This window comes from Leopardus geoffroyi, chromosome C3 (genome assembly GCF_018350155.1).
Source record: "Leopardus geoffroyi isolate Oge1 chromosome C3, O.geoffroyi_Oge1_pat1.0, whole genome shotgun sequence".
Lineage (NCBI taxonomy): Eukaryota > Metazoa > Chordata > Mammalia > Carnivora > Felidae > Leopardus > Leopardus geoffroyi.
The window spans coordinates 79,476,657-79,489,711 of NC_059338.1; the positions used below are offsets into that span (position 1 = coordinate 79,476,657).

General features: G+C 51.1%; 1 protein-coding gene across 1 annotated transcript in view; it reads right to left on the reverse strand.

The window, feature by feature from the left end:
* Positions 1-13,055, reverse strand: part of TG (thyroglobulin) — a 253,327-nt gene that overhangs the window by 147,735 nt on the left and 92,537 nt on the right. Inside the window, exons 32-35 of the mRNA XM_045453613.1 lie at positions 11,932-12,043; positions 9,317-9,396; positions 8,475-8,618; positions 1,628-1,690 (exon numbers count right to left, since the gene is read on the reverse strand). Coding sequence (XP_045309569.1) covers positions 1,628-1,690; positions 8,475-8,618; positions 9,317-9,396; positions 11,932-12,043 — 399 coding nt within the window. The remainder of the gene's footprint in view (positions 1-1,627; positions 1,691-8,474; positions 8,619-9,316; positions 9,397-11,931; positions 12,044-13,055) is intronic.

Sequence of the window (13,055 nt, forward strand, 5' to 3'; positions counted from 1 at the left end):
CGACCTGTGTGTTTCACGGGCACCCCAAGAAGCCCAAGAAGGCGGGGGGGGGGGTGTACCATGGAAGGCAGGGGTGGAACACGGGACAAAGACAGGAGGGTCCGCTGCCCACCAGCCTGTGATTGGTGACGGCAACGGGAGATCCCTCTTGCTCCCTGGGGCTCCCCAGTGAGCCACATGCCCATGGACGGAACAAAAATACTCTTGTTTTGACCCCAAGTCTTGACAAGACTAGATGTTGGAGACAAAGAAGGAAAATTGAAAAAGGGTGCTACAAGAGAACCTCGACTCCTCACCTATCAAGACAGGAAGGAACCCCACAGTCACTTCCCAGATTGACAAATCGAGGAGTAGCAGGATTTGGGTGTAAGGTAGAAAGGGAGAGGCCAGGGCGAGAAAAACACAGCTGTAAGAGTTAACCACAATAGCCTCTGGAAGCAGAAATGGCAGGCGGTAGACGTGGGACAAGGAACCGGTCGGGTTTTCCTAAACCCTGAATCTCTGGAGACGATGTGATCATTTCAGTTGTCTTTACGTTATCTTGATAAACCTCAATATCCACTTTGATCAAAGTCTGGTTGGGATACGTGTCCCCTGCTTGGTCGAAGCACCCCCTCCGCCATTCGTGACGTGACAATGGCAACTCCTATGTCACAGCACTTTAGAAAGCTGACACTTTCTAGTCCTATGTCAAAGTCCTAGACATAAAGTCTCCAAGGGTTTAGACACAGAGAGAATTCTGTATAGACTGTGCAGAAAATGTGTGTGTGTGTGTGTGTGTGTGTGTGTATGATCTCCGAAGTTAGCTCTTTGAACCAGGTGGAAGAAACAACATGGGCTGAGGACATGTATACTTTTAGCCGCGGCCTTGGCTAAATGATTCCTTCCTACACAAGCTCTATATTCTGTCTCTTCAGCCAGCACTGTAATGACAGATGTCTGGAGCTCCTCAGACATCATGTCACAGGGCAGGAATTAACGTCGCTTGGGCCCTTCGAGTCATTTCCTGACTCAGAGAAGGCAGAACAGGGCCCTGCATCCAGGCCCTCGCTCTCCGGCACCACTCCCAGCTCACCCGCCTCCAGAAACCACTGCGCCCACCTGCCTGCACTTCCTGCTGCCTCGTGACCAGACGGGGCATGGTGGGGGCGGGGGGCGGGGGGAGGGGGCGGCAGCCTCAGTCTGGGCCATGCTCCCGGGCTCAGGGCCCCGCCTCAGATGTCCCCGTGCCACCCAGTGCACTGAGGGCTGTGAGCCTCTACTTCCCAGCACTTAGCCACAGTACTTGACATTGGCCTGGGACCGTGCAGGTCTCGCCACTCCTGGACAGGGCGAGAACAACCCTCGGGATGAAACTTGCAGGCACGGGACCCAGCCCTCCTCTGCCTCCAATTGACTGCACTATTGGCCAAGGCGTTTATTCACTGGGAGTCGGTTTCCTCATCTGTGAAATGGGCGTGGGGCCAGCAGGGCCCCATCTATGCGTGTGTGCAGTTGCCAGGAGCTCAAATCAATGAGCGTGAGAGGCCCAGGCGAGCTCTCAACGACGGGGCGAAACTAAGAGAGAGAGGAGAAGAAGGAAAAGCAAGGTGGATCTCTCCTGAGAGAAGCTGAAAAGACAACTTACCTTTCTCGGGGAGGAAAGGCAGAACCTCCAAGGGGCAAAAACTGGGAGCATCGTTCTGAGCAACTGAAAAGAAGAAGAGAGGCAGCCGGTTAGGTCCCCTCCACCCTCAAAGGTGTCAACAGAGGCTCATGGCAGTAATGGCAAAATCGGACCTGGAAGGCAGACGGGCTGCGTTCAGCCCCCGAGACACCCTGAACTGGTCAGGATGGGCTAGGTTGGGCCGAGGTGACAATCACATCTCAGCGGCTTAAAGCCGCCACCACCCAGGGTGGCCTCTGTCTTGCACCATGCGTCCTCCGTAGGCGGGATGGGGCTTGGCTCTGTGTCGTCCCCCCAGGGCCCGGGGGGAGGAAGGCTCCCCCACACCCCCCCGCTTCAACAACACTGAGGCAGGGAAAGCGAATGCAGAAAACGTCGTTCTTTTCTGTAGCTTCTGCCTACGAGGGACACATCCCTCATCTGCACACAGGTCGCTGACCAAAGCCAGCAATGAGGCCGGGGGCTGAGCAGGTAGAGTCCGGCCATGTTCTGGGGACAGGCAGAGGACGGTACGTGTGCTTACAGCCGTCACTTTCCGACTCCGTTCACTTGGGCGAGGCACTTAACCCCATGTTTCCACACGTGCGCAATGGGACAATACGACCCACCTTGGGAATCACGTGAGGATGACAGGAGATCACGTAGTGCCAGGCACAGGGCAAGAGCCCAGTAAATGACAGGTGCTCCTGGCAGGCAGGTTAGCGGGGGGGACAGGGCACAGACTTTATGCAGACAGACCTGGGCCCGAGTCTCCATGTGCCACTTAGAAGCAGCGTGGAAGGACCAGTCATCTGACTTTTTCTAGACCCAATTTCGGCATTGACAAAATGAGGATGTTGTAAAAATTACAGAGAAACCCGCACACCCGGCAGATGGTCCATAAGTGCTAATTATCTTCTTCCCCTCCCCTTACTGAACAGATCGAAAGTTTCATCATTATGCTCTCCCAGCGGCCCAAACCAGGATCTCCTTGCATGCTCAGCTGCTGGGGGCATGGTCAGCAGTCAAGGGCAGGGCTCAGGGGTCAACTGCCCAGGGCAAACTGGCTTGGCCTCTTCCTTCTCTGTGCCCTCCAGAAGTTATCTCGCCTCCCTGTCCTCAACGTCCTTGTCTGTAAAAAGGGCTTACAACAATACCTCTCTCAGGCTCGTGAGCTTTAGATGAGTTGATACGCGTAAAGCTTTGGGTATACAGTAGGCAGGCACTCAATAAATGCTGACCATTATCCGCTCTTAACATTGCCCTTCTACGGTGACACACTGCTGTCCTATTCTCCCTCCATAAAAAGCATGCATTAGAGTCACAATCTAGTCTGGTCCGTAAGGTGTTGCCTGTCCCCTGCCTTCTTCACTTTGGTCAGGTGAGCCATAACCCAGCCTCTCTTGGTTCTAGAACCTCCAGTTGTATTGTTTTTTTTGTTTTGTTTTGTTTTTTGTTTTTTTTTTTTTTTTTGGTATGGTTCCACCTGCCTGGAAACACCTGTTCCCCCCGAGTCATTCTAAGGCCCTGGTTCCCAGGCTTGGTAACAACCCTGAGCCAGCCCCACCCCCACAGTGTCTGATTCAGCAGGTCTGGGGGGCTCCCTGAAATCTGGCCTCTCTAACAAATTCCCAGGTGACACCGAAGCTGCTGGTCCGAGGACACACTTTAAGGACCACTGAGCTACGGTGTCGTCGGTCATCTAACATTCTGGGAGCTCCTCAAGCAATGCTCAGAATTACTAACCACGGCCATGCTCCGCTGCACCCAGTGGGCCAGTGTGGCTGGCCTGTTTAAATATCTGTCTTTCCTGGAAGAGAGCGGTTCTCAGAGCAAAGATCCTGAGAGTTGACGCAGACTTTGGAGAACAACTAGACCATCTATATCCAGGGCATTCAATTGTTCTCACCCTTGAACCCAGCAATTCTGCTTCCGGAAATGTATCTTGAAATGCAAAGTGAGCTCAGCTTACACAGGAAACATTTATGCTATAACATTGCATTGAATTGTACTGTATTGTATCATGTTGTGTTGTAAAGAATGCATATGGTATACATATAGTAGACATTTATTTCATGGTACTAACTAATCACCAGTAACTATAGAAATTTCTGACACCATGAGAACCAGTAGGCAAGCCGCAGCACATTCCCAGGGAGCACCACCCAGCGGCTCATCTCAGCGAGCACCACCAGGGAGCACCACCCAGCGGCTCATCTCAGCGAGCACCACCAGGGAGCTCCACCCAGCGGCTCACCTCAGCGAGCACCACCAGGGAGCATCACCCAGCAGCTCATCTCAGCGAGCACCACCAGGGAGCACCACCCAGCAGCTCATCTCAGCAGACAACAGATCACGTGGCTCTACTGCTATTGCATTACTTACCCTTTCTCACCCCCTCAGCAGTATTTCTTAATAGGGTTTTGCTTTTTGGGTAAGACAGAGCAAGTTGGTGGCCATGGTGGGGACATTTCCACCACGGCAAGTGGCAACCGCCACAAATCAGGGCTTCCACTCGCCCTCGCCAGCTGTGAAATATTGGCCAGCACAGCACAGAATGGGGTTCACAGTAGGCCCTATCTCGTCAGGGGTGCTTGGGGACTAAAGAAGATGTTGTTGTGAAATGCCAGCCTGGTGCCTGGAGCCAACCTGGCACTGAGCGCTTGGCAGGAGCTGTGGGCAGGACGCAAATGAGGACAGAGAGTGGGCCATTCAGTAACCCTACCTCCATGTGGTAGTTTCGATGTGGATTGCAGACAGGCCTAATTGCATGGGCTTTTCATTTCCTACCCAGGTTATGTTCCCTCATCTAGAATTGCTGCAAGGTCCAAGTGCATTTGCTTAGCAGGAACTGTGTGGCTTCGACTGTTTTTTTTAGAAGCCACATTTGACTTTATCAAGAAACCAGAGACCCTGCCCCGCTTGCCAGCCATGCACAGCTGCGGAGAGAACGGGCAGCCTTCGTTCTCTTTAAAGAGCAAAGGGAAGGTACGAGAGCCCCGGGGGCCCACCCTTTCCAGAAAAGCCGGGGCTCTGGGGCACTGCTCGACCACAGAGCAGCACTGGCCACTCCCACCCTGGCTGCGAAGCGGGCGAAGCGGGCGTGCTCCCTGGGCCCTCCTGCTGGGGCAGGCCCGTGAACAGCCTCTTCTGCATTCACACTCTCTCAGCCTGAGCCTCTGTTCTGCACCAACACATGGAACTTTCTACTCAATGTGGACCGCAGAGTCCTATAGTGCATTGCCGTGGGCTCTCTGGGACCCCCTGTTGGTGCTCCCAGACAGGTTTGTGCCTCTCTCCTGGCCTTTGTTCTGTGAATAGCCTGGCACCATCGTTATGCTGTGACTGCCCCATTGCCTGTGTGTGCGGGTCTCTGAAACTCTGAGGGCTGTGAGGGCAGGACCCTGGCCCACCCCACCTCCGTAGCCTGCTGCCTGTCCCCACACAGTGGTCACTGCTCCCATCAGCCCACTCTCCTTTATCCCTGGAGACACTTTTGCATAATCCCTTGTAGAACAGAATTCTCTTCCCCTTTCGTGCTCCAGAAGCCCCCTGACCCCACCGTTGTGCAGCCCCTACGGGAACCTCAGCTACATCTCTGCTTGCAGAGAGAATAATTACCTCCTCGCAGGAGGATAGGAATACAGCCCATTTCACAGGGGTTAGCAAATTAATACAGGGGAAAAAAGCACTCTAAGGTGGTTTCTGACATATAGTAAGCGCTTAAGAAATGTTCCATTTCTCTTGCATCCGGCCCCTCAGCCCAGCTAAACCCTCTGCAGGCAGGACCTTCTACCTCCCATGTTTCCTCGGTGTTTAACGTGTATCAGGAGTTCGGTGAGTATCACTTCCCTTCCCCTGCCTCAGGGGCGGTTCTTCAGAAACGGGTCCTGGGTTATGCTTCTCGTCTCTGGCTCTCAGCCTGGAGTCTAATCTGGGGCCTGTGGTCAACACTCAATATAGATGTCAACAGACTAAAAGGCCAAGCCATGGATCTGAAGCAAAGGCAAAGCCTATTATGGAAATTCTTTGCAAGAATTCCTCCATAAAAACTTACGCTGCGTGTGCCAAAACTGATTGAGAGGAGATTAGGGTCCTTTCCACCCTTCATGGTTCAGGTGGGCATATGACAGAGTCAGAGCTCAGACCTAGGTCTTTCTGACTGACTGAATCATTATGTTATGTGGTTGGGTCTGAATAAGATGTGATTCCTGTGTAGCCTTGAGCAAGTGACTTAACCTCTCTGAACCTCCCTTTCCTTATCTAACAGCATTTGTGAAGATTAGATGAGATAAGGCTTATAAATGCTTTATCCAGCCAGGCACACAGAAAGAGTCCGATGAATACAGGCTGATTAGTAACACCAGAGGCCCTGGGCATGGTCAATGCTCAGTCAGTGTCCTTTGAAAGAGAGCACCGCTGTGCATTTTTAATTCCCCGGCCCGCAGTTTCTGGACAGAACTCTGAGTCCCCAGCCTGACCCCACAAAATATATATTGGAAAAAGCTAGGGGTCTGTGCCGTCCGATGAAAAGAAACAGAACAGATGGAATGAACTGGGACAATGAGCACCTTGGGTTCTTCTCTCTGCCACCTCCTGCCATGACGTTGTAATGCCCTGGTCCGATTCCCATGATATTTCTGAACAAATGATTTATATCTTAAGCTTCTTTTTACCCAAGTCTTCCCTGAGCCAGATGAAGATTCTCGAGAAAGACATTTTTCAGTCTTCTGCGGGGTGAGGAGATGGGAGGGGGGATGAGAGGAGAGACGGGCGGGGAAGCTCTGAAGACGAAGGGTTCCATTTCGAAGCCCCCGAAATACGCAGGGCTGGCCCTGGGGTCTCCCGGGGGGCCGTAGTGTTAAGCAAGCATTCACTTCTCCCCTGTCCCTGTGAGTTAAAGCCTATATGGAACATTCTGCTCTAAATAGAAACCCAGTGAGGCTATGTCATCATACAACCCTGATGTTTTTCCTAAAATAAATCAGGATGTTAAAATAAAATTAAAAGCATGACCCTGACCCCCAGTGAATTCAGATCAAGGATCAGTCACAAGATGCTCAAGGTAGACATCAGCGGGGAAGATTCCATTCAGCCTGCTAACCATTAACTCCACATAAATCTGCCCGAAAGCCAAGGAATGCCTCAGGGGTTAGTAGGCTCAGGGACAAGGGCCGGGGCCAGATTCTACCACGGAGCCCCATCCCAGCCCCTTCAAGTTGGATACAGCTTTGGAGCAAGAGGCCACACCACTGACGGGTTTGGTCTCTTAGCTTATTAGTTTTATTGTTTTTTCAATGTGTTAATAAATTGCTTATTAGTTAATTGAGTTAGGGGAAAACCGGTCAAAGGGTCTGGACATTGTCACATCCAATCACTCACGGGATGGGAAAGACCTGCCAGCAACGTGGAAACGGAGAAGAGTGACATCTAGGGTCACCAGCTCTGGCCTTGCAGCCTGACTCTAGCTGTGTGGTTTGGGGCTTAGTAGCTCCAACTTCCTATGCCACCCTCTCCTCATCTCGAAATGGAGGAGAGAACACCCCGCTCATGGGTATTCAATTCCGTGCCCCCGTAGAAGCCCCGGCATGTGCAGGCACGCAGCAGACACGTAATACCAGTTTTCCCCTCCTTTCCTCTTTGGGGCAACGCGTTGCATTGGGTGAAGGGTGTAGAGATCCAAGTTATAGATCTCGAAGATTCCTCCAAACTGCCCATTCCATGAGTCCCATTTCCAGGACAAGTGCCCTGGCAGGGCCAGCATCAGTCCTATATTGGCTCTGAAACGAGGGAGGAAGCCATGATTGGAGATAACGAACCTCATCTCAGCCTCTCCATTGGACACCTACTCCGAGGGGGTTTTCAATCTTTTTGTACCCGGCACATCCTTCTGGATTTGCTTCCGGGACACGGGGTGAACGTGCCCAGTCTCCAGGCAGCTCCCCACTGTTCCCCAACTGTACCCGCACCTAGAAACACCGGGAAGGTAGGAGCTGACGGGACCAGAGTGAGTCTCAATCACTGTTCTACCAACAGAGAAACAGACGCAAGGGAAGACTTTCCAAAAGACAAACATACAGTAGATGGCAGAGCTGGGAAGACACTCGTATCTCTTCATTTGAGTACAGAGCTTCTCCATCATACCATGCGGACCATCCATTCGTTCATTCGCCGATTTCAAACTGAGCTCCCCAAACGGGCTGGGATACAATCAGCACATATGTATGAAGTGCCCACGCTGGGGCAACGCTGCCTTGACCCGGAAATCCGAACTCCATGTACATCGTCAAATACACACCAGTGTCCCCCTCTCCCTCCCCAAGACTGCCGTGTGTTCCATTACCCTAATTGACAAGTTCCAAAAAAAAAAACACAAGGGAACTTGGCAGAGTGCCAAGCAACAGCACCTTAACCATACTTTGAAGACCCTCCTCTCTCCCACTGTGCATACCGTCTTGAGAGGACATCACTCGGGCTGCCCCACCCTCCCTCTGGCAGTGGGAGGGCACAGAGCCCAAGCTGGGCCAAACTCTCTCCCTTGAATTTAAAGCTTGACTACAACAACCAAAGTCTGATGATGGAGACACTGTCCATTCATTCCTGCTAAATACATCCCGGTCGCTGAGACCAGGTGAGTCATCTTTGCTTTGAGTCTATCAGTAACAGATAAATTCCCTTCCTGCTGAAGTTCTATAGGATCGATTTCTGTCACTTGGACCCGACGAATCCCGGCTGGTCTACTTCCCAGCCCAAGGACATCATCCTAATACATGGTTGGCAGGCAGCCAACCGAAGACAGCCACGCAGCCAGAAGGGGCGGGTGACTCACCAGGTTTCTGGTACCATCCAAAGGGATAGGTGCGGACCTCAGTGTCAGGGGAGCCACAGTCCAAAATGCGCCAGGTTCCTCCATTTTCCTCACTGCACGTCTGAAGTCCCAGGCTGTTCAGAGTCAAGCACGCCACCTCTCCTCCTGGAGCAAAGGAGTAACCAGGACCAGAAGGACGATCATGAGGGAAGACTGCTAACTGAATGAGGGAAATCCTGCAAACCCATCCTCCAGCAGGCGCCTGGGGTGCTCTACCAGACTCCAGGCACGATCTTAGCCACCGGTGAAAACCCGGGTACTGCAACGAGCTTGTCTCAGAGCGCAGGGATGGAGGGAGCTTATCCTGATGGGGCGCCCGCCACGCGCCCAGGGCTGGTCTCTGCTGGCATCCCGTCACTCGATCCTCACACAGTCCCGTGAGGGGGATTTGTATTTCCATTTGCACGTGAGGGATGCGGAGACGCTCTGGGATTAAGTGGGTTTTCCTGGATCACATCACTAGCAAGGCACTGAATCCAGTTTTAAATTCAGGTCATATGGATGGATGCAGAGTTCATCCCACCAAGCTGCCTGAGCCGCATCTTGAGAGATGAGCTGGGAGCCTAGAAGGAGGCCATGTGAGCCAGGCAAAGTGCCGTGTCAAGGTTCCCCGGGCGGTGGGCCAGGAGCCACGTCCGGCCGGCTGTTCCATGTATTAGCCACCGCCCCTCCCAGGCCCCCACTTCCCATGTGTGAACAAGGACGGCACCTCCCCATCCACCCCAAAAAGAGCAGATGTGGGAGCATGTTTTCCAGGCTGCCAAGTGCTGGGCTCAGGCAGGCGGAGTCGCTCTCGCTCTTACCTTTTAGCTGGGACACGTTTAGAAAGCCAAAGCCAGTACAGCACGGGTCCGCATCGCACAGCCGTTCACATTCGAAGAAGCTGGCACGAGGAAAGAAAGAGCAGGCAAGAGGGGTTTTGTGAGTGGCCCAGGACCTACCGAATTACAGTCATTTTTACTTCCGGGAGTTCCTTTCCTCATAACTCCGTAAAGTGGGGGTGCTGTGGCCAGTATGCATGAGTGGATTCCTAGCTTTGAGGGTCCTTCTAAAAATAAAATTCTAGGGGCGCCTGGGTGGCTCAGTCGGTTGAGCGTCCAACTTCAGCTCAGGTCGCGATCTCACACTCCGTGAGTTCGAGCCCCGCGTCGGGCTCTGTGCTGACAGCCCAGATCCTGGAGCCTGCTTCGGATTGTGTGTCTCCCTCTCTCTCTCTGCCCCTCCCCTGCTCATGCTCTGCCTCCCTCTGTCTCAAAACTAAATAAAAAAATTTTTTTTAATTAAAAAATATTTTTTTAAATAAAAACAAAATTCTACTCTTTTCTCAGGAACATAGTCTTGGCGTCTTTCATTCATTGGCTCATTCTTTCATCAAGCATTTATTCTGTGCCTGTTATGTGCCGGTCTCTAAGCCAAGCTCACCCAGCATCCTGAATGTGAGAAAGTTCGGCTTTGGGCTCTGGGGAAAGGAAGACAGGGTAGAGAAGGCATCTTCAGAAATGGGAGACCCCATGGGCTTGCGGTCATAGTGATCCAACCAGATGTCTGTCAGCAAAGACCGGCACATTTCCCCTGACCCAGCTTCCCTTCATATGTGCTGTGTAATGTTGGCTAATCACACTCTGGTTTGCTGGGTCAGCGTATCCAGGCCCCGTCTCGGGACCTACTTTGCCGGATAACCCAGTGTGGCTGCTAGACCCCTCCCTCAGCTTCTAGGACCAGTCCTGGAGAAACGTAGTGGCTCCAAGCCAATGCTCCTGGGCTCAGCTCTAACTCCCCTCACCCTGACTGCCTGTCCCAGTTCTGATCGCTCGTCCTTGACTCGAGAGAGCTCACTCAACCCCTCAGCTCCTTTTCGGTGGGGGCAAACTGCCTCATTCTTGCCACTTTCCTTCTTTGTCTTAGGAGCCCCTGAACTCAACTCGCATTGTGGTGCACAAAGCCTCTGTGTCTTGGACGATTTTTCCAATGCTGACTGCAACTCTGCCCTGATGGCTGTGGACCACCTGCCCCGTGGCTCCCTCTCCCAGAGTCCTGCCCACCTGCCCACCCACCACTGTGTTTTCCTCTCTTGGTAGCCCAGTGCTGAGCTCCAGCCTGGATGACGTGCTGCCCATCAAACCATCCTTCTCTGAGTCCCCAGCACCAGTATGGCGTCTATCTCTGGTTCCAACCCTCTCTCTCTGACCCTGCCCCAGCATTGCAAGCAGTGCCCTGCCAGATCTCAAGACAGCCTACCCCATATCATCCTTTTAAGTCCATTTTCAAAAGCAGATCTTTTTTTCTTTTTTTAATGTCCTTTTAGGAGCACATGGGTGGCTCAGTTGGTTGAGCATCCAACTTTGGCTCAGGTCATGATCTCGAGGTTCGTGGCTTCGAGCCCCGCATCAGGCTCTGTGTTGACAGCTTGGAGCCTAGAGCCCGCTTTGGATTCTGTGTGTCCCTCTCTCTGCCCCTCCCCCTCTCATGCTCTGTCTCTCTCTCAAAAATAAATTAACATTAAAAAAAAATTTTTTAAGTGTTCATTTATTTTTGAGAGAGTGTGGGAGAGAGGGGTAGAGAGAGGGGGACAGAGGATCCAAAGTGGGCTCTGTGCTGATAGTAGAGAGCCCGATGAGGGGCTTGAACTCACAAACCGTGAGATCGCAACCTGAGCTGAAGTTGGATGCTTAACCGACTGAGCCCCCCGGGCGCCCCTTCAAAAGCAGATCTCAACCACCAGCAACATGACACAGTTTCATAAATCAGAAACACTTCATAAACCAACAGTTCATAGGCCAATGACTCTCGAATTCTAAAGTAGAAAAGAATCACCAGGAGGAGAATTTTACTTAAAATTCAGATTCTTGAGCCCCATCCCAGGAAATGCTGATTCAGTAGGTCCAGGAAAGGACCCAGGAATGTAGTTTGCAAAACATCCTCTTGGTGATTCTGATGGGTGGGATCAAAGACTAGGCTGAGAGAAACATCACCTTCAAGTAAAACAACTAAATAACAGCTAACTACCTAAATATATAATAACATACTTTTAAAAATAATATATCAAACAAATTAAAATTCCTGATAAGCTTATGAGCTTGTTAGAAGTTCTACCTTCTCTCCAGATTTTGCACACAGCATAGTGAGACTTTGCTGATCAAGTTTATTACAACACCTGATAATATCTGTTAATTGATAAGACACGGGTCAGTGTCTCCCTTTTGTGTCAGATGCCTGGATGAGCATGGCTAAATTTTGTGTTTAGTATCAGTAACTTAGCCACGGTTTTTAGATATGGTCACCTCCTCATTACCTTTCCACTCTTTGCGTTGGGTTTTACAGTTTCTTATGTATGTGTCTTTAGTTGATATTAAGTCACCTTCTTATGGAAGCAGAAAAGTCTTAACAATAAAGATTTGAGAGGACAGAAGTAGCTTACCCATTGGAAATGGATTTTTCAGACATGGGCACTTTGTTTCTAATGGAAATCCCCGTCAGTTTTTGGAATGGCAGGCGAGTATAAAAGTTCTTCACTTTATCTCGCAGTATAACTACACAGGGGAAGAAAGAAATTATATATTATTTAGAGAGAGATTTGTTGTATCTATGAAATATGAAGATTAGGGTAGATACAACAGATCGAGAGTTTCCAATTAAAGATGGCATATTAAACTCACATGCTTACTCTCTGTTCTTATCACAAATCTCACTAAAATGACAGTAAGGGGATTCTTGTAAAGGCTCACACACACAAGAATAAAGAGAATAGGATGGGGCGCCCAGGTGGCTCAGTCAGCTGAGCGTCTGACTTCTGCTCAGGTCATGATCTCGCGGTTCGTGAGTTCGAGCCCCGCGTCGGGCTCTGTGCTGATGCCTCGGAGCCTGGAGCCTGCTTCGGATTCTGTGTCTCCCTCTCTCTCTGCTCCCCACCTTAACTTGTGCTCTGTTGCTGTCTCTCTTTCTCTCTCAAAAATAAACATTAAAAAAAAACTTGCAAAGAATAGGAGAAGGGATACAGCAACAATTCTGGAAGCTAGAGAGCACACAGAGGAGCTAAGAAAGCTGAATCCTCAACATTTCTGTGGGAAGAACAAGATACCCTATACACCTTCTGGAATCCCCAGAAGTTTATGTATTGACATCACTGGGATGAAGGTGGCCTAAACCAGGATAGGCTGGAAATCTCTAGAAGAAGCAGTTAGGTCTCCGGACGGCTTCCCCGCTTCTGCACGGGAGACAAGTGCCTTCTCCCCACTGCAGAAGATAGAAGGCTTGTTCTCCAAAAAGAACAAAAAAGAAAGGATCTCTCCGATGCACCAGGTGGCGTTCGTGGTGGGAATCCCACACTGAAACTAGGGGATTCTTTCAGATCCGCCTACATGGTGACGATTGAGACTCTCATCTTCCAACCTTATTTGGCATCCAAACCAACAGCAGTCAGGCTCATGGCCTCAGGCCAGGTGTTACAAGATTCCTTCACGGGAAGGACCCATAAATAAAGACCTGAGGGATCCCCTCAAAGGGTGGCCCAACTAGATTATCCTACAGGGAAACCTGTAGGAT